The 24944-nt window shown below is 42.3% G+C and overlaps 1 protein-coding gene across 2 annotated transcripts; it reads left to right on the top strand.

The window, feature by feature from the left end:
- Positions 1-916: 916 nt before the first annotated feature.
- rgl1 (ral guanine nucleotide dissociation stimulator-like 1) lies at positions 917-24447 on the top strand. Of its 2 annotated transcripts, none has more exons than XM_030727688.1 (18): positions 917-1282; positions 14426-14536; positions 16719-16927; positions 17036-17110; positions 17253-17443; positions 17864-17988; positions 18100-18315; positions 18410-18513; positions 18679-18763; positions 18953-19042; positions 19361-19447; positions 19682-19714; positions 19843-19964; positions 20311-20400; positions 20552-20738; positions 21990-22241; positions 22336-22450; positions 22698-24447. In XM_030727688.1, the coding sequence occupies exons 1-18, from the start codon at positions 1106-1108 to the stop codon at positions 22883-22885; spliced, it is 2457 nt and encodes an 818-aa protein (XP_030583548.1). In that variant the 5' UTR covers positions 917-1105; the 3' UTR covers positions 22886-24447. The 2 variants fall into 2 exon arrangements, with proteins under 2 accessions (XP_030583548.1, XP_030583549.1); XM_030727689.1 differs by lacking the exon at positions 917-1282 and adding an exon at positions 11761-12001.
- Positions 24448-24944: the final 497 nt, after the last annotated feature.

Genomic DNA, 24944 nt, shown 5'->3' with positions numbered 1-24944 from the left:
TTTTTTTTCTGATTGTTTATTCACTCGAGTCTTGTCTGACTTCATAATACACCTTGCTACTGTAGGAAGCAACTTTCATCACACCTTGTTCAATATTAACTGCTGAAGCTGCAGTGTGTGTGTTCAGGCATGTGTGTGTGTGTTTGTGTGTCAGAGTACTGCCTGGTCCCAGATAATCCTCTTCTCAGTGTTTTACACATGACTGCTTCTTATTCCTACCCCAGACACACATACACACATACGCGCTCTCTCCCTCGGGCCATTATTGTTACCCATTTATTATGGTTTGACCTTTGCCCTGCTGTCACAAATGCCATCAGGCTGTGCAGAGAGAGTTAAATCAGTAACTTCATGAAGTTGTTCACACTTCAAAACACCTGCAGGTGTTACATTTTATTGCATTTTATTTAGTTTTATAAACACAAGACTGCTTAAGAACTTTAAAAAAGGAAGATTTTAAATTTAGGGGAAAATCGTGGCCAGTACAGCAATGTGTCAAACCAATGACAATCATATTTGAAAAGATTTATTGAGCACAGATTTATCAGGATAAATGTGTTAGGAACACTTTAAGTCTCTTCCCTAACATCCTCACCTCGATGTTAGCTTTCCTGTCCTCTTTTGCTTTTCTCTTCACATTCAGACTCCCTTCAGTCAGTAGGTAGTTTTATTAGGAGGGGGCTGGGCCACCGACTAACCCCTCCCCTTTTAGCTCTGATGAATGTAAGGGATAAGGAAAGAAAAGAGAGAGAGAGAGACAATAGACTTTAATCACTCATGTGGTTGAGAGCAGTTGGCAAACTGAGTTCCTTGAGTGCTGAGAGGGGAAGAAAAAAAACAGAAAAGGAGAAACAGGAAGAGAGAAGACTGAGGTGAACAATTATCATCAGTCACACCTCTGAGCTGAAGACAAGACCGGTCTGCAACCACACTGAGAACCACACTGAGAAGAGAGGAGGACAAATCTGGTATAAGTTTATCCTGAAGAAAAACATTCACTTCGCCACAGATCACAAAGTTCCAGATTCTGCTGCTGAAGACGTCTCCATCCACCCTGCCGTCCAGACTGGAGTATGATCTGCTATCCTTGTCACCCCTGCCGCTGATGCAGGCGATCAGCATGATCTCTCACTACCCTCTGGCCACCTTACTACCCTGGCCTACAGGTTCTTACCATCACCACTACCCCGACCTGGACTGCACCTTACTGCTGGAGGGGGAGGGAGGGGTTGCCCTGCAGAGGTACCAGCCTCGCTCCCCGGAGAGCAGCCCACGACACTGGGTCAGTTGTTGAATAATTATGTCTATCAGCTCTTTTGTTTGCATGAAATCAATTTGTATTTCTGGGAAGTGCAGATATTTCCAGTCTCCAGCTGCTGACCTTCATATGAAGGCCTTCTGTTGTTTTGGAATGTGTGAGGTGCTGAAGTGTGTATGTTTGTGTGTGTGTGTGTGTGTGTGGTGTCAAATGTTGAGTTTTGGGGGATGTAATGTGAAATGGAAAACTTGAGAAGCCTGGATAGAACAAAAAAAAAGGAACTGAGAAAAGCAGCCTGGAATTCTAAACATTTAAAGATACGTTCCGAGGAGCATAGATACGAGTAATGTTTGCCACTTCTGTTTGTTGGATGGCTCTGGTGATCTTGAGAAAGCAGAGGAGAGTGATAGGAAAAGAAAATGTGTGGCTGGTCTGGACTCTGCAGATGTTACACAGGGACAGCTAACATGTACACATCCTGCATCCCAGCTGTCTACACAACATAAACCACAATGCACACTAAGTGATGGGACTTTCAAAGCCACATGAAGGACACCTTTAATTTTTACATGCAGTACCAGTCAAAGGTGAGTGTATCCAAACTTTTGACTGGTTCTGTATATTGAATTGAGAAATCAATGTTCTGCCATTTCTCATATAATTCCTCTATTTGGCCTCTACTCAAGTAAGTTTTATGCAATAAGCTGACAGCTCATAGTGAAACAACGCAAACATAACAGTGACCTTTGGTGGCACAGACAGGTGTCCAACTGACCTCTTGTGAAATGCAGTTATTCACACTTATTCTAACTACCCCTGATTTGTCATTCTCCATGTGTGTTTGTGTGCGTGCGTGTCTTGCTGAATGTTCAGCGTTAATAGGATCTATAATGCTTTGGACTTTGCTTTCATTACACTTTATTCATTTATTTGTCTTTGTTTGCATTCAGCTGTGATGTTGCTCATTCCCTACATTCCCTAACAGTGTGACTGCCAGAAAATTACCACCAGCTTATTCCGGCTTAGCTGTGGCAGTTTTTCTGTTTCATGCACACACTTACTTGTGGTATTAATGCTGAAGTGAAAATATTTTTGGTGTTTTTGGTCAGCAGAAAGACATTTATTGTCTTGTTGAGAAGAGAAACTGAGGTCTGAAAACAAGCCAGATGAACCATCCTTGAGCAAAAAAGAAGAAAAAGAGTAAAATTTCCCAGAAGCATTTTCTTTTAAAAACATAAAACATATTTATTACAGAGTAAGAACATAGCCAGTATATAAAAGAGTCACAAAGCCACCCTGACAACACCCACTGGTTTCTGGATTACAATTTAAAGTTGAATCTCAAGAGTGTGAGGCTGAATCTGAGTGCCCAAGGACACTATGTAAGCACATAAAATACTCACTGGTCAAAGGTTGCCACCTTTTTTTGTCTGTTTATTAAGTGTTTACTGAAACCAGTTTTTATCCTGGACTTCACTACAAGCTGAATTGTGCCGGAGGAGCTGTAAGGAACTTCTTTTTTTATCAGTCTTTGAGTCTGAAAGTTTATGAGACTTCGAGCCAAGCTGCTAGGAAGATCACTAGGATCACTGTGGAGCAGTTTCAGCATAGAGGCCAAATATTTGTTGCTACAGCATTCATCATGTGTTGGAAACCGACCCAACGAGCATTTTAAAACCCATCACAGTAGTTAGAAAAGAAGCTGTAAATTCATAGAGGTATTTATTTTTTAGTGTTACAAACCCTATATAATGACTGTTTTTGCTATCAGAATTTTATCCATTTAGTACAATAACATTTGGAAAGTCTATATTGAGCTGTATGATTTTTTTCATTCCATTCATGTGTGCACGGAGCCAACAGGAAATCAGCTGACTCAGTTAGCAGGAATCTCTGCCATGCTCACTGTATGCTTGGATGAGAAGGATTCTGTGGGCCCAAAAAAATTGCAAAGGGGTGCATAACATCTTGTGGTGCAAGCTTGGAAAACTTTTTTTTTTAAAAATTGGTTTCCCTTTCTCCTCATCACATCCATGTCTTGAGGAACTCCCCGTATCTATGGGAGGCTGCATTAGCTGCTAGTAGCATATCACACTTAGAGTGTGTCTCTGAGAGACCTGCATTGTGGTTACTGCAGGTTTAAGAGTTGGAAAGGAAGAAGAGCATGTGGGGAAAAATACATAATTCTGCTAGACTGATTTTGATTGTTCTTTTAATGGCACATTGTACATCTTTTACAGTAGTGTAATGCTAAAACAGTTCAGTATGTGTAGTTATTACTCACATTTTCACAAGATGAGTGTCACACAGTGGTGCTCGTTTCCATGTTGACTCTAAGTGTTGGAAGACCGTCCTCTTCAGTGCCTATCCGACATCCTGGCTGTCATGTTGTCCCATCACACAGCACTGTTTCCTGCAATTGTTTTAAGGGGTAAGGATGCTGGAGGTTAGCTTACAGACCTTCTCTGAATGTTCAGGCTACATACATCAGCTCTGCATGTCAGATGCTTATCTGTGTGACTGTTTTTACAGAGCTGTGATTGCCCACATAGGGGGAATACTTGGCAATGAAGGTGGTTATATAGAGAGGTGAACACTTTCCATAGAGTTATGTAAGAATAAACCGAACATAAGCTTCTAAAACTTTCATTTAATGAGAAATCTGGCACAAAATCTCTAATATTTCACAGGCCAGTTTGCCCTTTAATGTATTTCTTAGTCTCTTCTCAGTTTACTTTTGGCCTACTTACATGAGGTTATGAAACCATGCCAGTCATAAAGATAGTGACTGGAGTGTTTCCTCCTCTGTACTCAGCCTGTGTCCACAGTTCAGGTCAGAGATGAGGGAGGAGTGCTGAGGAGTCAATCTTTACCAAAGGTTCACTGACACTTGGAGAGAGGGAGAAGTTAGAGATGATTGTAATCCACACATAAAAAAAAAAAAAAAAAAAAATCTGATAATAACATGTACGTCTTCATTACATAAATTCCAACACTGGAGGATTAGTGAAAAGTAGGAATTAAGAACTTGACTGGGTTTTTGAGAGAAACAATAGCTTCACACATCTAAGTGGGCTATTATCTTCATTTCGAAGTCTGTAGTGTTCCTTTTTACCCTCCACTCAGTCAGTGATACGGCAATTTAATTAAGCAGCAGGTCCATCAATAAAAACTCTGTCACTGGGAATATTAGCTGCTGCCTCATCCCCGCTGGCTTACAGTAACCTGCAGGGCAGTTCAATAACCTCAGCTGGCCGTATGCTAGAAACGCAGAAGTGACTTTATAGAGGAAAAGCAGTGACAGAGAATTTTGATGATGCGGTGTTTTCCATTGAAAGAAAGGCAGAAAGCTGAGTTAGCGCTCCTGCTTCCTCTTTCTCCAATTTTTTGGGTTTTTTTTTGAAGAGAGAAGTGCACGTTTAGTGCTGATGCTCTGTGACGTCTCAGTATTTCCAGTCTTCAAGTTTTGACTCTTGCTTGTCATATGTTTTGATGACTTGACAACGATTTCGACATTTAGGTGATTTGTCCATCCGGATGGAACTAGTTTTTATAGCTTTTGAGCTGTTTCTTTTTGAATTTACACAAAAACAGGGCCATATCCTATTCAGTAACATAATTTAACTTTCACCAAACACAGGGAACAGAGAAGAAAAAAAAAAATCAAACATAAGCTTGGGGGGGAGGGTGGAGACTTTAATATCTGTCATATGTGTACTTTCTTTTCTCTTAAACTGCCCAATTCACAAACTGCCAGACTTCTGTTTTCCCCTAACTGCAGGTCTTGGTCACCCTTTTTGGTCCACTGAGAGTGGTGTTTGCACATGCTGCATGTCAAGTTGTCTAGTCGCCTGCAGCTCTATAGAGGTCCATATTGTTAAGTTAGGCGTAATTAGATCACATAATAGGACTTGTGTGAAAAGTCAATACTACAGGCATTGTTTCTGTCACCCAAATGTCCATCCTAGAGCAACAACACCACAGGAGCAGATCGCTCAACTGGGGCAGAAACTCATCACACCATATGGTAGCTGTAGGGTACTTGGTGCTGGTGCTGACTGGTGTGTTAAAAGTGAGTTAGTATGGGGCAGTGCCGTCTTTCAGGTAGTTTGTTTTTAATGCTTTAGCAGCTTTGCGAGTGTGTATGTGTGCGTTTGTGTGAGACACGCACTAAATTCTCTACTCCTTTTCCCGCACAGGCAGAGCATGCAGCATTAGCCAGAACCCCGTGACTGGGATCAAGCTGGCATTGTGTGTGTGTGTGTGTGTGTGTGTGTGTGTGTGTGTGTGTGTGTGTGTGTGTGTGTGTGTGTGTGTGTGTGTGTGTGTGTGTGTGTGTGTGTGTGTGTGTTTGCATTAGAGAGAGAGAGAGAGAGAGAGAGAGAAATAGTGAGTGTACATAGCTTTAGTATGTAAAGCTGGAGGCTGCTGGTTTTCCAGCTATTAATGACTGGTCAGCACTCAGAGTCTTTATGTCAGCAGATTACTCACTATAATAACTGCTGAGTTTACAATGTATAATAAATAAATAAATACTGTATGCTAAGGAAACATCCTCTGTTTTTTTTTAAACATCATGATAAGTATTTGCACTTTAAACAGTGTTTGATGTGCACATATTGCTGTGACAGAGTAAATATCTTCCTTCGTTTTGGTCAGTGTTATGGTAACATCAGTGCTGTTAAACTGTTGTTTCTGTGCTACAGTACAGCTACTGCCGCTTTTTTTTGGAGCAGCTACAGTGTGTGTTGCTGTTGTGCGCATCTCCTGCAGTTTCATTTCCCATAACATGCGTCCCATAGATGTGCATAGTAATGCTCAGAATTAATGTAAGCAACAGAAATGAAATGGAAGGAGTTTGTTTCTATGCTACAGAGAGGTCATGACTAACTTCGTGCATAAAGAAAAAGCGGAAACAGCAGGCTGGTTAAAATAAGTTAAGTGTGCATGATTTAATGCGCTGGCTGCTGTAGTTTTGTTGTTTTCTTGTTGTGTTAAGGTGAGGCAGCAGTTGCCACAAATGTGTTACTGGTTCGATTACTGCTGCTTGTTCTGTTTTGTTTTGCACATGTGACAACTTTAGAGTAGCATGTGTTATTTGCTGTGCAACAGATGGTCCTGCTCTCATTAGCAGGGGGTCAGACAGACAACCAGGCCAGTCCAGACCGATTCATTCGAGGCTTAGCCGGACTTAGATCTGGGAGGGGGGGTTAGAGTTGGGAGCCACACTTTTAAATACAGAGACACCTGAAATCACCTTAACAACCAGCATGGTATCTGAGTCACCATTGCTCCAATGTGGATTTTCCCTGCTTTCGTGCAACGGTCTAACTGACCCCATATGGAGGGCAGAAAAAAACATCTGTCCTAAAATTTTAGATAGACTAAACATTATTTGGAAGCACTGCTGATAATGAAACACCTGGACTGAAAAACACTTTTAGTTGAAAGCTCTATTAGATTGGTTTTAGTGTGAAGGGTGGAGGAGGAGGAGGAGTGGGAGGAGGGGGTGGAGGGGGGGGGGGGGTCTCTTGTCTGCAGCTCTGGATTTTACTGGAAACTAATGATGTCACCCGTCCAGAGGCAGAAAGAGAAGGTTAGAGAGAGCTCAACAACAGCCGGGACAATAGATCTGAGGGGAGCAGAGACATGACATAAGAGGAGTGCGAGAGTGGAAAGGAGAAAGGCAGACAGAGCGTTTAATGTGACTGTTTGAACAAAGGGCTCAGCTGACCAAAGAAGAGAGAAACAACAAGAAAGAGCAGCAGAAAATGCAGCTGTGTGTTTTCATGAGAGATGACCTGATGTGTCTTCATGTATATTTATTGTTTTTACTGGCAGATCCATAAACTCTTCTGCTGATCTGTCACCTCATTAAAAACCTATCACATGAACACATGCGCTGACTGAGTGCATTGCCACTGCTTCACTGTTCCTAAATGACCCATTTAAGCTACTTTGATTCCCTCGTTTAAGTTTTTTATGAAGTTATAACAGATCATCCTGACCCATAAATCCAGCCCTCTTGTTTTTTTCCTGTGGCCCTGTGTGACTTAAACCTCTGCTGACTCTGTATAAACACATGAGTTTATGAACTCTGCCCTCTACTGGGAAGCATGCTTTGGAAACACAAACCCACCAACCGCACACAAACATTCAGTGAAAGGCAAGTGTGATAAGTGCATGCATCGCTGTGCACACAGACACGTATAACTCAGAAAAAGAAGAAAAATGGACACGCACGAAAGCAGAATGAACATTTTGAAAAGCATCTGGTTCTGATATGCTCTTTTTTGTTTTTTGATGCAATGACTTTCCACTGCAGGATCTGGCTACGCTCGTTGCTGATACTCCTCTCACTGTGATGAGCCTCCTCTTTGCTGTTTACATGAGAGGAAGAGCAGGACGTCTCTTTCCGGTCTAAATGACGGAATGACATTTTCTCTGGATGCCAAAACAAGCCGATCCAGCTGTATCACGCCACAAGTGTGGATCTTCTCAGTTTCTGACTGTGCTGTGAATTCTCTCCCATCTGTCTCAGTCTCTCCCTCTCACAGCAGAGATAATGCACTTTCAAGTTAATCTCTAAAGTGTACTTCACTTTCTCTGATATGTGACCTTCTTATCTAGTATGCAAACACAGACATTACACATGCAGCCCAAGACTCTCCTCAATTTTGTCCCCTGTGTGTCAGTGGTTTCCATTTTTCTGCAGTGACATTCCTAGTTGTCGTGGGTCTCTCCTGTAATCTGTTCATTTTGAGTACTATAAGAACTCTCCTCTCCTCTATGACCATGCTTCAGGGTAGAGTGTCTCCACAGCGAGTCAGGTATGAGGACACCAGCCTCACTGGAGTCAGGAGGCTGGAGGCAGGAAGTGGGAGATTTCCTGGAATGTGCGTTTTTTTCCCCACTGTGGTGTAATAACAGTGCGAGCGGCGCTCCTCCTGTTTTTGTCCCCTTGCTGTCTGTACTGTAGCTATTCTGACCATGGAACAAAGGGAAGAGAGTACTTGGGAAGCTCAATAATGGCTGTAATCCATTACTAAAAAAAAAATGCCCTTCCCATGTCAAGGGCTTTCCTAAGTATAATTACGTCATTAGTCTTTCAATAGAGAGGAAAACTTGGAATGAGGATTTGCCTGTGTGACTGTGTGGGGAGTATAGAGTGCAGTATTTTCAGGGGCTTTCAAATATAGCAACATAATGAACCTTTGCATCCAGGGCACAGGAAGCATGATGCTCAGGTTCCTTGTGTGAGGTTTGAGTGACATTTAACCAACTATAATGTTCCAGTATTATAGAACATGAAACAAATAATCTACTTGGGTCCATTTTGCTTAGACTCTGTGTAAAAGCATAACCATCATGACTGATGTCTATGCCTATGTATGTATATGATGACTGAAGGGTGGGTCGGACTGATGAATTGAAGGGCACTAGTTACACAGTAATGACTCTAATGTGGACCATAATTTACAAAATGAGCATAAAGTTGTATTAATAAGATTTAAACTTAGCAATTGAGACTGTAAACTAATCAAGAAAGTGTTTATTGAGATCACAGGTCAGTTGTGTCGTATGTTTGTTTTTGCCATCGATTTCCACAAATGGACTTAGAAAGAATACAGGTCTAAAGCAGTTCTGTATTGGCTTCACTTTCAGCCCTGGAAGTTCATCTTTTATATACAGTCTGTGGTTAATAAATTAACCCTGAAGGTTCATTTCATTCTTTAAGCTAAGGTGGCCTGCTAGCTCCAGGCTCACATCTAGTGTACCCTTTTCACATTACAATCCACAAGAAGGTGGACTTCCCAAAATGTCAGACTATTGTTTTCACTTGGATTTGTCCTGAAGGACTTGGATTGACTTAAACCAGAAGCAGCTCTGAATTTTTTGAAACATGGCTTCTAAATCTACTTTAGAGGTCAGAACAGACCTTTAATGGGCCCAGTGGAAGCAAGAGTAATGTCTCATTTTGATCCCAGATTGAAAGATGAGCATACGCATCTGCTCATCCATCAGACAGAGCAGCAGCTGTCACATTCGTCAGACATCTTGTTTACACTGAGGTATGACATCACTCCCACTCTGAGACCAACACTCCAGTCCCCAAGGGGCTGAGCTAGAGGTCATGTGGGGTCACAACCTTCCCAGTGCCACTCTAGGCTTCCCAGAGTTGCTAAGACTCAAGCGGATACCGGGGCAGCTCAGCCTGGGAACTGGACACCAGCCAGATATGCAACATGATGAAGAGTCAGCAAGAAGAAAGACTGATACTGTGTGGTTACCGCACATGGAGAAGCACTGACTGAGATGTACTTCAGGCTTCCCTTGTGCCCTTTTAGCAAAGCTCGGAGGGAGCAGCAGTGCAGAAAATAGACACCTTGTTGTGCGTGCATCTGCGAGTGTTTGTGCACCTTGGATGACAGTGATAGCTGGTGATGCTGAGGGTGACGTTTGTGTTACACGTTGGCATTATGGGAGCCACAGAAGTGGGTTGACAGATTACGTATACACACACAAACACACAATTTTGAATAGGGGGCCACTGCAGGTCTACCTCCCACTGAATCAGATGACAAGAAGCATGGTAAGATTGCACTCTCTCCTCCTGATAAACCCTTATGACTCTCGGATCAGCAGTTTAGCATTTTAGCACATGTAAATGTGTGACTCACAGGTGGATCACTTTCAATATATATTTACAATACACCAAAAGACCCCTCACAGCGTTGGCGCTTGATTCACATCTTCCCATTTATTCACAAAAGTGGGCTGTTTGGGTACGTGTGCAGACACATTCACAGTGGAACAGTGTTGTCCATTCTCACACACTCAGCCTATTCTCCTCTCCGGCCACTGACAATGCACAGTAGTGGTGACGCCATCTAAAGCCTTCCTTGTATTGTCCCACACAGGGATTGTGAGGCTGCAGCTGCTCCATATAAGAAGCCTAAAGGGCCTAATGTCCATTGCTTCACTTATACAACATCTGTGTGTTAATAAATTATGATAATAATCTTAATTTTAACTGCCCACATGGAAAATAAATTATATTTTTATACTATATATCTCATAAGGCTTTCTCAGTTCTCCTACAATGATTTGCTTATATTAAAGTGACCCACAAGAATTAAGAATCAAATTAAGATTACTTCGGGTGATAAAAATGGGGAAATGGCCACTTTCATGAGTAATTCAAAGCATAAAACCTCATGAAATGAGATAAAAATGTTTTCAATTTTTCCCACATGGGTGGTACTTGCACTGGAAGTGTTAAAGTACAGGATATCCACACTAATCGGGAAGAGGCCATAATGGACCACAATAAACAGCAAAATAAACCTAAATTGACTATAATCTATATTGAAAAAAATATATAAATGAATATCTAGTTTGAGACATTCTCTTGGGTGAATAATCATCTAATTTTATGGCTTCCTTCATTTTGACAGCTATGAGCTTAAAAAAAACCCATGGGCTGGGGAAATATTGTCGATTAATTTGCACTTATTGAAGACCAAACAGAACTAAAGGAAAAAAAAGAGATGTTCAGAAACTAAATTACAAACAAATGAAAGAAATGCCAGTTATGCTCAAAACCGCTGAATGTTTTTAACTATTAAGGTTTGTCCTAATACCTCACAAGGTGATGAAATGTCGGTTTTCTTTTCACCCCCTCTCTCGTTTGCTCCCAGGTGACCAAATATGCTGACTAAGCTCAGATAAAATAGATAAACATGCTTGAGAAAGCATACAGTGACTAAAAGAAATGCCACTGAAAACATTTCTATGCATGTTTTTGGACATATATAATATATATAATCCATCCATCCGCTTCCGCTTATCCTGTTAAGGGTCGCGTGGGGGGGGGGGTGGAGCCTATCCCAGCTGACATAGGGCGAGAGGCAGGGTACACCTGTACAGGTTGATAGCCTGTCGCAGGGCCAACACAGAGAGACAGACAACCACGCCCACATTGACACCTACGGGCAATTTAGAGTGACCAATTAACCTAACCCCGGTAACTGCATGTCTTTGGACTGTGGAAGGAAACCGGAGTACCCGGAGGAAACCCACGCAGACACGGGGAGAACATGCAAACTCCACACAGAGAGGTATATAATATACATTCATATTATACTTTTTAAAAAATAAATTTAATTTCATCAGAAAAAGTTTTTCATATTAAGGTAAAGCCAACCCCCCCCCCCCAAAAAAAAACAACAACAAAAAACAAAAAAAAACCTTAACTTTAAATACACTATACAATTAAACCCCTCCAAACAAGTTATACGTGACTACAAACTCCTGCAAACACGTGACTTAAAAAAAAATCTGAAGATTTATGATTCGTGTGTATTTTGCAAACAGAACTCTCAGACCTACGTGTGCGTGCGTAAATTGATGTCAGTCTGATGAAAGTTGGACAAAAAAAATAGGAGGAGGGGTTTAAATGGAACTGTTGTGAGTGCAAGTAGGAGGAGTTTGGTCATTCAGTGGAAGAGCGGAGCGCTGGAGGAGGAGGATTTGGAGTTTGTAAAAGAGCGGACTCAGAGTGTATGTGTGTGTGTGTGTGTGTGCATAGAGAGGGAGAAAAAAAATTTCGAGGATCTAAAATTGTGTTTTTTAAAGGAGCGCGTCTTCGTCTGTCCTTGTTGGATTATTCCCGAGCTCTGATGCTGTCTCCAGATCATGAGAGAAACGCTCACCATGAAGTTCGCCTGGAAAACTAAAATGGTAAAAAAAAATCAAAACAGAAAGTCTCCTGGTGGTTTCCACATCTCTGTTGTTTGTGGTTTTGAAGGGGAAGGTGGTGGGGGTGGTGGTTGGGGGGGTGGGTTTGTAGGCTTGGGAAAGTAGCGGATAAGTGAGGGAAGAAGAGGAGGAGGAGGGGGATAGTGAGGGTGCAATTGAACACTGAGATTCAATTGTTTTTACTAGGCTTTAAATCCAGTTTAACCCACATAACTGCTGCATAAAGATGTCGCGCTAAGTTTGGGCTTAGGAAGGGGAGCTGCGATCAAATATAGAGTCGCTTTCCAGAATATGAAGTGGATCCTTGAGCTTGTCCCCACCTGATGATAGAAAAGCAAGGGTTTTTTTTTTTGTTTGTTTGTTTTCTGGGGATCCACAGTAAAGCAGAAGGGGAACAACTGTCGAGGCCCCGGGGCCATCACAGTCTCTTTCCAGCTGGGTCCAGCCGAGGAATGCACAACCGACAGATCACCGCCAATGATTTAACTGTTGTTATCTTGGGGTTATTCTTCAAACCCAGCTCATGGGCAGATATGCAGATTAGGACTATTTGCACAGATAGAGTAATATTTGTTACTGTTGTCCTCTGTGTGCACTTTTTGAGCACCTTCTGTTTAAGGATCCAGGGTATTGCAGAGTAAACAACACATCTCCTGCTTGCACCTCACCCAGTCTCATTTGATTTGATGTAGGCTACCCGCTGTACACTCACCCCCTGTCTACCCTGTAATTTATTTTTCTTTCTGATTGTCAGTATAACTTAAACTGTGTTGTTCACTCTGGTGAATGAAAATACTGGCTGTTTTGAGTTCCATTTTCATGCAGTATTAGGGAACACAATAAGCCCCAAACTTGATGCACAAAGAGAGCACAGGGTTTTTTTGTTTTTTGTTTTTTAAAACCTGCTCTGAAAAAATATCTTCAGCTCTGTGGCTTTCAAAAAGCAGGCCGTGTGTGTGTGTGTGTGTGTGTGTGTGTGTGTGTGCAGACTGTGAACTCAGCAGCCCGGCCAGCCAGCACAGAGACCTCCCGCTATTGTTTTGGGAGTGTGTGGACTGCATGACTCATACACTGATGTATTTATCGGACTCTGTGCCAGCCAGCGGGCAGCAGCCAAAAAAAGAGAAAAGGAGAGGGATAGAAACATGTTGCTGACCATAAGACAAGATGGAGAACAGCAGCATGGGATGGGCATGCAGACGTGTTTCAGACAAATGCACCCTCTGAATTGCAGCCACACAGGCATGCTTGCTGGTTTCATCTGTCAGAGTCAGTTAAAATCCTTTTTTTACTCATTCTCTCCCGTTCTCGCTTTTCTTTTGTTCATTTCTGTCTGTTTGTTTTTTGGCTTTCTTTTCATTTCTGCCTCACATGCTTGCTGTTCAAACCCAAACATAGCCAAGTAATGGCTGAGCGCCACTGGCCTCTAGAAGTGACCATTGAACCTGTCAATGGCAACTTTGGCCCGTGATGTCTTTTCTGGCGGCTCTTCTGTGTTGAAAATAGTGTGGACGCTTGTGGTGAGACAAGCGAGCGTAATCTTGGCCGCTGTTGCCTTTGTGTGAGGACTTGGCTATGAGACTGCATGCGTGGTGTTTATATTTGCCCTATCCTTCTCTGCCTCCTTCTGTTTTTGTCTCCGTTTCCATATGTTGGTGTCTGAGCCGGTCTCAGCCTCTGTTTGCACACGCTATCTGAGCAGCAGTTTTGTATTTTGATTTCACTCTGCTCCCTCTGTTTGTTTATGCGCTCCGCTGTTGTGATTTACAACCAGTGGCAGACGCAGCACATATGAGTCCATGGAGCCATTTAGCCTAAATGTGGTTGTGACACTGATTTGTAATCAGGCTCCACTGACTTGTAGAAGCAGACAAACTGACAAACTCATATGTTCATGGAGGAGGGGAATAAAGCAATGCAAATATTACTATGTAGGTGTTTTTTCAAGAGACTTCACCCATCCTGGCTCTTATCTACAACTTGGGTGAGCTCAGGGAAAGCAGTCCAGCTCTGACTTCAGCTCCAGAGATGCAGGGACATCATGAAAGAGATGGACTGGGAATAAAAGAGGGAGTAAAGACAGAGAGAAAAGGAGGGAGGGAGGCCTGGCAGGCTGCAGGGATGGGGGTTGGGGAGTTGGTTATTCTTGATGTTGTACTGCACTTCAATCCTTCTCTTCTGAGTTTTTAAAGCACTGTGGTTGTTTTTGTGTGTGTGTGTTTTCCCCCCTCTTCCTTCTGCTTTTCTCATACAGAGAAAGTCAGTTCCCATCTTTGTTAAACTATTTAAGTTACATTTGTGCAGGTTAGCTTTGCAGCCTGCAGTTATGTTTGAAGCCTTAACACAGTTCTTGTGTCTTAATTATTTTTTTTTTAAATAATATTTTCCCCCAAATTCTTCTTTCAGAGCTCAGTGCAGGACTGGGGGGAGGAAATTGAGGACGGAGCCATCTACAATGTGACACTGAAGAGGGTCCAGATTCAGCAGGCGGCCAATAAGGGGGCAAGATGGCTGGGGGTGAGTAGGTCCATCTGATGTCTCACAGTATGACTGAATCAAAGTTGATCAAAAGTTTTTGTAAAAGCAGACAGGTTAAGCTTCAAACCCTCAGAGAATACACATGGAAAACCATTTTACTTTAATAGTTTAACCTACTTTTCTCCATTCTCAGCTTCTTGCTGATTTTAAAAAAGTGAATATTATAAAGTGAACAATGCCTGGATTAGAATTTATCATGTCCAGATGGCTTTAAAAAAAAAAAAACAAAGCAGTCCAGTTATCTGTGTTCAGACCGCTGACCTTAAAAAACAGAAAACCTAATCTGTATTGTCTGAAACAGCTTTTCTCTCAGTTGTGGGGCGTCTCTCAGCATTGTGCTCCACCAGGATTGTTATTGTTTTAACATTTGAGCTATAAATCTCCCAGTTGAGACAACACCTTTTTAGTTGCTTGCTGAAAGCGAACAGTTTCACCAGAACTGGACTGTTTAGCCAAAGCATGTGATTTCCTGACTTTCCGAGCTGCCAACAAAGCCGCTCGTTCCCCTGCGCAGCTTACAGTGTTTTACAAAACGCTGGTGTGACAAAAAAGGGGAGTATTAAAGGCTTTTCCCTTAGTTGTGCATTTTTTTTCAGTGACTATAAGGCATTGCTGTTTCCTCCATGGAGCTGTTTATGTCTACATAATAAGATGTTACACTGTGCATTATTATACTGCACAGAGGGGGTAATTAGGTGCATTATCCTTAGTTTCTCTTGTGAGTTAGTGAAAGCCAAAGGATTTTCTTCTGTTTATAAGAAAAGTCAAGAACTTGTGTTTGCATCTGTGCAGCTGACATAAGGGATGAGAACGGACACATAAAGAATAAACTGATCTCTGCTGTCAGACTATAAGACTGCCTTGATGTATTGACAATGCTGTAAGCTGTATTAGAGCTAATTAAAACAACATGGGTATTTTATGCAGTGCTCTCTATTGAGTAGAGTAGAATAGAGAGAACTCTCTATTGAGACAAGTATATTTACTATGAACAGTCGATTGTTCGGGAACAAAAGCAGTTACAATTGGCGCAGTTTGAGGCCTGTACTCATGTTTTGTGTGTGGTGGGTTTAGTTTGAAACTCTGCATAGTTACGCGCACACTGTGACACTGAAGCCTGTGACTGTACAGTGGATTGCCCCACACGGATAAATAATCATACTTTTTGTGTGCTCTAAACTGTTATCAGAGGGGACTGGTGGGAGAAGTTGGCTCTGCCGCTGTCCTCCTCTCTGTCTGGAGGGATGGTGGAGGAGGGGCTTCGCTGTGATTAAAAGCAGATTGGAGCGTTTCCTGTTGTAGCGTGCTAACTTCACCAAGCTCTCTCTCTCTCTGTCTCTCTCTCTGTCTTGTGCCACCCCTTACTCTCTCTCCCTGTCTGTTTTGCAACCACTCATTCCATTTCCCTGTAGACACAATAGTTGGACACATCTGGAGAAATTCTAATTAAATATAGGTCATAATACTGTTTCCTCCGTCCCGCTATCGTTTTTGGACCACAGTTTAAATCCATTCCTTAAATTTATTTGTTTGTTGTTTTTACTGAATATAGTCTGATTCAAAGTAAAAACAGTCTAATATTACCTAATCTGGATATGTAACACTTGGGAATGGGGAAAAAAACAAAAACATAAAAAAGACTGCAAGCAACAGCTAGTCACATACTGTACGTACAACAGTGTAAAAAGATAGATTGCAGAAGGGTGTGAAGTTAAATGAAAGACCATTTCACCGACGGGCTCTGGTAGCTGTTTTGCTGTAGGGGCAATTAGCTGTTTCAGGTTTTCCTCTAAGAGGAAAAGTTCACTGTAAATGATTTAAAAAGCTGTTCTGAGTTCATCCTATGAAGAAATATTTCTGTCCCGAGTGGTCTCTTCCAGGAAGACAAAACCCCACATCGTAGGGCACTAGGGGTCACTGAAAATCTCTGCTGGAGATTTTGGATATGTTATAAATCGCTCTCCACCATCAACATCAAACCACCAAAGGAGGGAATGTCTTTGGGAAGAATGGTGTTTTAGCTCTTCAGTAGAGTTCCCCAAAGTTGTAGAGTAAATGCTGAGGTGCATTGTGGGGAAGTGGTGGCCTTATTAGGAGAATTTATATTATTTTTCTTTCTTTGAATTTGTCATATAAGTTGTATGTTTATGTATATGTTTAGGCGGAAGGTGATCGCCTACCTCCTGGCCACACAGTGAGCCAGCTGGAGACCTGCAAAATCCGAAGCATTCGTGCTGGAACACTGGAGCGACTGGTGGAGACATTATTGACGGCGTTTGGAGACAACGACCACACCTACACGTCCATCTTCCTCTCCACCTACAGAGCCTTCGCTAGCACACAAACTGTGCTGCAGCTCCTGCTAGACAAGTAGGCTGAAATGAAATGTTATGAACTTGATCTATATATCAATAAGAAAAAATAACACACTGACTATTTGTGGCGATTTTAAATGCACCGTCTTATTTTCTGTGGCAGGTATGGAAGTATGGAAGAAAAGAAGAAAGACACGGACAGATGCCAAGGCTCTGAAACCAATGGAGCCATCAGAAAGTGAGCAAACGTTTCATATGTGCATCACCATCAGTTCCATATGGGCAACTTTCAGTGTTACTTTGAGGAGTATTGCTGACTAACAGCACCTGTTCACCTATCATTGCCAGCTCTCTAAAGTGTTTCCCGGCTCTCTCCACAGTGCTTTGGCTTCTATCCTTCGTGCCTGGCTTGATCAGTGTCCTGAAGACTTCCAGGAGCCTCCGGACTACCCCTGTCTACACAGAGTAATGGACTACTTACACAAAGTTCTGCCAGGCTCAGAGGCTCTTAGAAGGGCAGAGGGTCTGTTGGAGCATCTGCAGGCTCAGGCCAGCATGGATGACATTGAGGGTACCTCCTTTGTTTATTTTTTATTTTTTGAAACGCCTTGCATGATTTACAGTTCAAAATAATCGTTCTTTATCTTGTACTGGGCCTTGGGCCAGTCCATTAAGCCCCTCCCTTTAAGCTAACTTTCCTCTGATTGGCTGCTCCTCACACATAGCCGGTAGGGCTTCTGTGCTCACAGCTAGAGCAAAGTGTCTGAGTTGTTACATGAGTATTCATTCTCTTTTTGAGATCATATCATGTGTGGAAAAATTATTTGAAACTTTGACCATATATAGTATGAGGATCCATTGTTTTAAACTGAGGACAGTTCACCTAATTGAAAGTCAGGAAAAGCACACTGGGTCTCCTTTAAAATCTCAGTGTCACTTCACTATCTCAGATTTGTAATTTATTTTGTGTGCCTGTTTTGTTTGTTTTTAGCTGGTTTCCACAGCAACAGTTCATATAGCCTGATGGAAGAAGAGGAAGTGGAGAGTGAGGTCCAGGAGGACTTCCTGTCATTTGATGCTGACCTGGTGGCCGAGCAACTGACCTACATGGATGCGGTAAGTGGTGGGAAATGGCATGGAAACAGGAGGAAAAAGGTTACGCAGGTTACATCCTGTTTGTTCTGCGTCATCTTGCTAACATACTCATACTCTTTGGTGGGACTTCAGGTGCTGTTTAAAAAGGTTGTACCCCATCATTGCCTGGGCTCTGTGTGGTCTCAGAGGGATAAGAAGCACAACAAGCACAGCGCTCCTACCATCCGTGCCACCATTACACAGTTCAATGCTGTTGCAGCCTGCGTGGTCAGCACAATACTGAAACACAGACAGCTCAGACCGCATGTCAGAGCGCGGATCATCCAGCGCTGGATAGACATTGCACAGGTTGGCAAAAATCACAGGCTCACTCATAAATGAATGCTTAAAATCAGCAAAAATATTATCTAAGTTATGATTGTCTTCCATATTCTTTTAACAGGAGTGCAGAATACGTAAAAACTTCTCATCCCTGCGAGCCATTGTGTCGGCACTGCAGTCCAATCCTCTGTACAGATTGAAAAGAGTATGGGCCTGCGTGCACAAGTAAGCCTCCAAACTCTCAACTATGCAGATAATCTCAGCTGGTTTTGATAGTAACAAGATCTTGCAGAAATCTGCCAAAAGGCCGATTCCTCTGTGTATTTTGCATGCATATTTTACCTGCTATGTCAAATCACATTAGCTGACATGAATCTGTACTCGGTGCAGAGACAGCATGCAGATATTTGAGGAACTCTCAGACATTTTCTCGGACCACAACAACTACCTGACCAGCAGAGAGCTACTCATGAGGGTGAGTTTCTTTGTTTCATGTCTGATTAAGCGTATGAATGAAAATATCATTTATGTTTAGTAACCATCTGTTACTCTCACAGACTTGAGACTCAATCTGGAAATCCTGAAAGCTCTTTCATTCAATGGTTAGAATCTTAAGAACCAGAGCTAATTTTTTATTTTTTTTTTCCTTTGGTTTGCCCTACAGGAAGGTACTTCAAAGTTTGCCAGTCTTGAGAGTTGTGCCAAGGATCACCAGAAACGTACCCACAAGAGACTACAGCTGCAGAAGGAAATGGTGAGGCAAACACTGGCTAACTAAGAGCTTTAGAAACGAATGCCAAACAAGTGGATCTTTTTGAAAGGCGCTAAAATGGAGCTTTATAATTTTAAACAACACATTCCTCAAAAGCAGTGTGCTGTAAACTGAATGCTAGACTCTCCAGAATGATGAAGCCACACGCTGAGCTTTGTTTACTCAGTGTGCTGTACTTGCATTAAGTCTGCTTTGTTATTATCGTTGCCATTTTCAAAGATCAAAGTGTAAATCAACATCTGACTGTACTGCAGCATCTCATTAAATTTACTCGGAATAATCGCATAACTTTCTCCACAGGGAGCAATGCAAGGAACGATACCCTACTTGGGGACTTTTCTAACTGACCTGACCATGTTGGATACAGCCCTGCCTGACCTAGTGGAGGTAAAAAGCACCTGCTGATTGTGTGTGCATGTCTGAATATTTGAAAGTCTGCCAAGTTTACACAGCTCTCTAGATCTGAGAGTCTGTCTGTCAGAAAGTGGGACGCAAGTTTCCATAAGTGCATGAGGAATTTTGTTGGTCCATTTTTGGAGTGGTCTACCTAATGCTGTTTGTCTAAGCAACCACTGGTATGTGATGTCCCGGCTCTGACAGCATGCGCTTTGTCTTCCACAGGGTGGTCTGATCAACTTTGAGAAGAGACGCAGGGTGAGTGTAGCTTCAGTTCCTTTTGAGTTTACCCTGACTGCTGCTCACATGAAGAGCCCATTTGACACGTGGTATTTATTTCAAGTTAAACGTATCCAACATGGGCAATTTTCTTCCTGTCTCTGCAGGAGTTTGAGGTGATCGCTCAGATCAAGCTGCTCCAGTCGGCCTGTAACAGCTACTGTCTGACTGCAGACCCAGCTTTCCTTCGCTGGTTTAAGAGCCAGCTTCAGCTCAGCGAGGAGGAAAGGTACAGTTTCTTCACTTTGAATACCTTTTTATTTCCATTGTACCGTTATCCATTTGATAATAAGCAAATTAGTGCATGACTCATGGTCTGTTGGATCTATTGTTCACACACAAATACACCAGAGAAGCTTTGTTCTCTTTTCTCATCTGTCCCTGCTGATTTGATGTCATTTCTTTACTTCCTACTGATCTCTATTGTACTTGTTTTGCTCCCTGAGCCCCCCCTTCTTGCCCTCTCTGACCACCTCTCTGCTTCACTCTTACTGAAAATGCTGTTCCTAAAACCAAAGTGCACTTAATTTGTTCTTTTTATCTTGAAGGTTTAACATTAGCGCTCTTTCTTGCAGCTATGCCTTATCTTGTGAGATTGAAGGGCTTGGTGACGGCAGCCCAACTTTACCCAAACCTCGAAAAAGCATGGTGAAGAGGCTTAGCTTGTAAGTACAGTCAGAAAGGAGACATTTTTAGAAGCCAATAAAGACGAGTCCTGTTTTCAATCTAAAATTAAGTCCAGAATAGAATGAAGAAATGAAACTGCTGGGACCTCTTTATTTTATTATCTAACAACTCACTTCATTTTCTGTTCAGGCTTTTTCTTGGAACAGACAGTAATTCAGCCAGTTCTCCAGTCAGAGAGACGCCACGCTCGCCCCCTACTGGCAGCTCAGGAGAGAGCATGGACTCAGTCAGTGTGTCTTCCAGTGACTCCAGCAGTCCATCGGACAGTGAGGGACTCGCCACCCCAACTCACACCTCCGACTCCCAGCAAAACAAGGTGGGTTGTAATGGAACAGACAAAATGTTCTGTAAAAATAATCAAATATTAAATGTTTTTTAACCATGAGTTTTCACTGTCTATGTACACTCACTGGCCACTTCATTCGATACACCTTGCTGGCACTGTGTTGGACCTCCTTTCGCCTTCAGAACTGTCTTAATTCTTCATGGCATAGATTCAACTAGTTGCTTGAAACATTCCTCATTCTGGACTGAGATCCGGTGACTGTACAGTGTCATGTTCAAGGAACCAGTTGGAGATGATTTGACCTTTTGTGACATGGCACAATAAACATGGCACAGCACATAAACAATACTCAGTTTGGTATTAAGGTGGTCAAAGTGTGCCACCACCCCCCTGAACTGTTGATACAAGGCAGTATGAATCCATGCTTTTATGTTTTTACACCAAATTCTGACCAGTCCAGTCTGACCATCACACCAGTCTTCTGTTGTCCAATTTTGGTGAGCTCGTATGAACCGTAGACTCACTTTCCTGTTCTTAGCTGACAGGAGTGGCACCCAGTGTGGTCTTCTGCTGCTGTAGCCCATCTGCTGCAGGCTTCAACCTGTTGTGTGTGCGGAGATGCTCTTCTGCGTGCCTTGGTTGTAACGAGTGGTTATTTGAGTTACTGTTGCCTTCCTTTCAACTTGAAGCAGGCTGGCTGATTAAGGTATTCCCAGAGAACTGCTACTCACTGAATATTTTCTCTTTTTCAGACCATTCTCTGTAAACCCTTGAGATGGTTGTGTGGGGAAAATTCCAGTAGATCAGCAGTTTCTGAAATCTTGAGACCAGCCTTCTGGCATTAACATCCATGCATTCAAAGTCACTTAAATCACCTTTCTTCCCCATTCTGATGCTTGGTTTGAACTTCAGCAGGTTGCCTTGACCTTGTCTAAATGGACTGGGTTGCTGCCATGTGATTGGCTGATTAAATATTTGCATAAATGAGCAGTTGAACAGGTGTACCTAACAAAGTGGCCAGTGAGTGTATATGCCGCGACTCTTTTGACACCTTTAACTGGAGCAGTAGGCTCAGCTTTCAGTGATGATGCAAAATAAAATAAATGTTGGCGATTCTGTCATGATGATGACATGTGCACTCTCTGCGTAGATAATGAACCTTAAAATTCTCCCCCCCAAACGTTTTCTAACACGAGTTTATATATCTGCCCACCCTTGCAGTTTCTTCTGCTTATCCGATTCAATATGCAATTTAATTTTGTTTTCCTTGTTGCCTCCCAGCTATCAGAATCATCCTCCTGTACTTCACTTCACTCTATGGACACAAACTCATCAACAGCCAGTGTCTCCATGATTAATACATCTCCCTGCCTCCCTGGGCCTCCCTGTATGCACAGACGCTCCATCTCCCTCACACCCCTGTCTCCTAGTTCCCCGAGTCAAACTCTGACCTATAACACCCAGGCCCAGGATGCATGCATCATAAGAGTCAGTCTGGAACATGGCAATGGGAATCTGTACAAGAGCATACTGGTGAATAAATATTTATATTTTTGTGAGAGGCTGCATTATGTAAATGTTTCACAGTTTTTGTTAAATATAACTTAATCTATCTGTCCTACAACAGCTGACCAATCAAGATAAGACCCCGGCTGTAATTGCTAGAGCAATGGCAAAGCACAACCTGGAGGTGGAGCCGGAGGAAGGATATGAGCTGGTGCAAGTCATCTCAGAGGAGAGAGGTAAAACATGTGCTTTAAAATTTTTGGTTCCTCCTAGGTGATCAGTTTATATTTATGCATACCGTAATTATTCAGAGCTTTGATGCACCATTTCTATATTTGCAATTCAGCATTTTAACTTCTAGGTTTTTCACTGATCCGCTGTTTTCAAGCTTAGTGAACCAAAGTGTCCTCTGTGCTGTCGTGAAAGTGACATAATTGACAGTAAATTTTACCTGTTTTTTGTCCTGTGCTTGATTTCTTTCAGAACTGGTGATTCCAGACAATGCTAATGTTTTTTACGCCATGAACACATCAGCTAACTTTGACTTCCTGCTGCGGGTGCGAGGCTCAGCAGGTCGGCCCGTGCAGCTGCGTAGCCGGTGTAGTTCCACACTCCCACGCACCCAGCACCGCTCAAGCCTCTCGCTTAGACTCAGCAAAGTCACGTTGTGACCCTGGACTGCAGTGACCCAGCCCTTTCAGCACCAACCCAAGGCAAAACATGATGGATGGAAATATAAATGGATGGGAAGCTCTGTATGATCCAAGGTGGATCCCAATGAGCTTTCAGACTCTTTGAATCTCATCCTGCCAGTCAGATCTCAACCTGAACTGTGCCATCCCTTGCCCAGCCTTAATATGGTCCATGGATGTGTAACGTGACTGCTGTGCTGGACGGATTAAACTGTTGTAATACCTGTGACCAAGTGAAACAGGGACCCCAAGTGGCCAGAAGTCTGTACAACAACAGATTTTTTTTTTTTTTTTTGCACATATTATGGGAGCAGCCAAACTCCTGACCTCTAACAGTATTCTGATATTGAACGAACTCTTTAATGTCCTGTGATGTATGTGTAGCTCAAGCTTTACTTTCTTCCTAATAGAGTGCTGAATGCAGAAATAGAAGATGGCCGGTGGAATAGTGGAAGGAGATGTGGACTGTTGCCTTTTGTTCATGAATGAATGGACCTCTAACAGTATTCTGAATGATATTAATAATTGACAGAAGCTGTGATGCCATTGTTTTCCCTAGTCAGACAGCTACGTCTGGCTCGTGCACTGTGTGTGTGTGTGTGTGTGTGTGTGTGTGTGTGTGTGTGTGTGTGTGTGTGTGTGTGTGTGTGTGTTCTGCACCATATTGTGAGCTGTGTGACGAATGCAGCATTTTGTGCATTCCGATTGGTTCCAGAACTTGGTTTTATCAAGTCCTTTGCAAATATTGAAATGGCCTTACCTGCCCTATCTTTTGGGGGTAAAGAGAATTTTGGCTGCTTTCTAATCTACAAAGATGCTCAGATCTACAGAAAAGATGAGTTGTACCAGAAAAGGAACGTATTTGTACCTCTTTTCCCTTCATTATATGAACTATAGTGTTGCACTTGACAGTTGGTAGCAGATGCCAATGGGATGTGAATATAGGAGAGTGAGCAAACTGCCTTGTTAAGTAGTTTACTCCCTCTTCACCAAATGAGTTACTTTTTTTGTTATTTTGTTGCTCTTTATATGCTTTTGTAACACAGTCCAGGCCATAAATATATATATATATATATATATATATATACCAGATTGGAGCGTGACAGAGAATTTCTAACATAAATGCTAACTATGTCAGAGTGTCATTTAAAACAAACACACACACACACACACACACACACACACACACACACACACACACACACACACACACACACACACACACACACACACACACACACACACACACACACACACACACACACAAAAAGCCAGTGCCAGATTTTACTGTGATTAATTTGTGGGGATACTTCATTTCATTATACACGCAGAAGCCAAACCCATTTTAACACAGTAAAATCCCATCTGTTCGTCTCACAAACACATTTCAAAATTTCACGGCAGTATCACCAACACTCTTGCTCAATTGCAGATAAACACTCAACTTCACGTGAAAATGTTCTCATTAAATCACCCTTCGTGTTTGTTCTCCGCTGCCAAAGACTCTATCTGAATAAATAAATTATTATCACTGTTCTGTCCTTTTGTCTAGTGGCTTTTTTTTTTTCTTTCTATCTGTAAGGACTAAGGTGGTGTCACATCTGTATTTTTACCCTTGCGCTGTGATGGCCCACGTGCTCTGTTCTGTTAGGACTGACATTGCTGTTCTGGACAGAGTCCAAGTCATTTTGCTGAGTGGAAAACATTTCTGCTGACTTGAATGCAGCAGTCATGACCTTCCTTGCCTGAAACTCTGGTACTTTGTCTTTGGTTATACAATTTTTCAGGAATTCAAACAGGTTTCACAGGTTTTATTGTGAAAGACTGTTCAAAAAAAAAAAAAACTGTAGTGTTTATAATTTAAACATTATCAGAGACACCAAAGCAAAATAGCAAGTGACAGTTGTTGCCGTGTGATGTGTGGGTTAAGTTGTCTTTGTAGATTTTCTAGGTGGGTGCGCTTCATTGTTTCAAGGACTCGTTTAACCGACGGGCTGAAGAACAGAACCAACTGCAAACGAAAGAATCCAAAATTCTT

This window comes from Archocentrus centrarchus, chromosome 4 (genome assembly GCF_007364275.1).
Source record: "Archocentrus centrarchus isolate MPI-CPG fArcCen1 chromosome 4, fArcCen1, whole genome shotgun sequence".
Classification (NCBI taxonomy): domain Eukaryota; kingdom Metazoa; phylum Chordata; class Actinopteri; order Cichliformes; family Cichlidae; genus Archocentrus; species Archocentrus centrarchus.
Note: the sequence above shows the minus strand (reverse complement) of the source record. Positions and strands in the feature narration are given on the sequence as shown.

Bases quoted from the DNA above. Each gene is read 5' to 3' on its own strand.
- rgl1 (XM_030727688.1), top strand. From the start codon at position 1,106: ATGCAGGCGATCAGCATGATCTCTCACTACCCTCTGGCCACCTTACTA. The intron at 19,448-19,681 runs GTAAAAAGCACC...TGTCTTCCACAG, and splicing joins CCCTGCCTGACCTAGTGGAG to GGTGGTCTGATCAACTTTGA. The intron at 20,401-20,551 runs GTAAGTACAGTC...TTTTCTGTTCAG, and splicing joins ATGGTGAAGAGGCTTAGCTT to GCTTTTTCTTGGAACAGACA.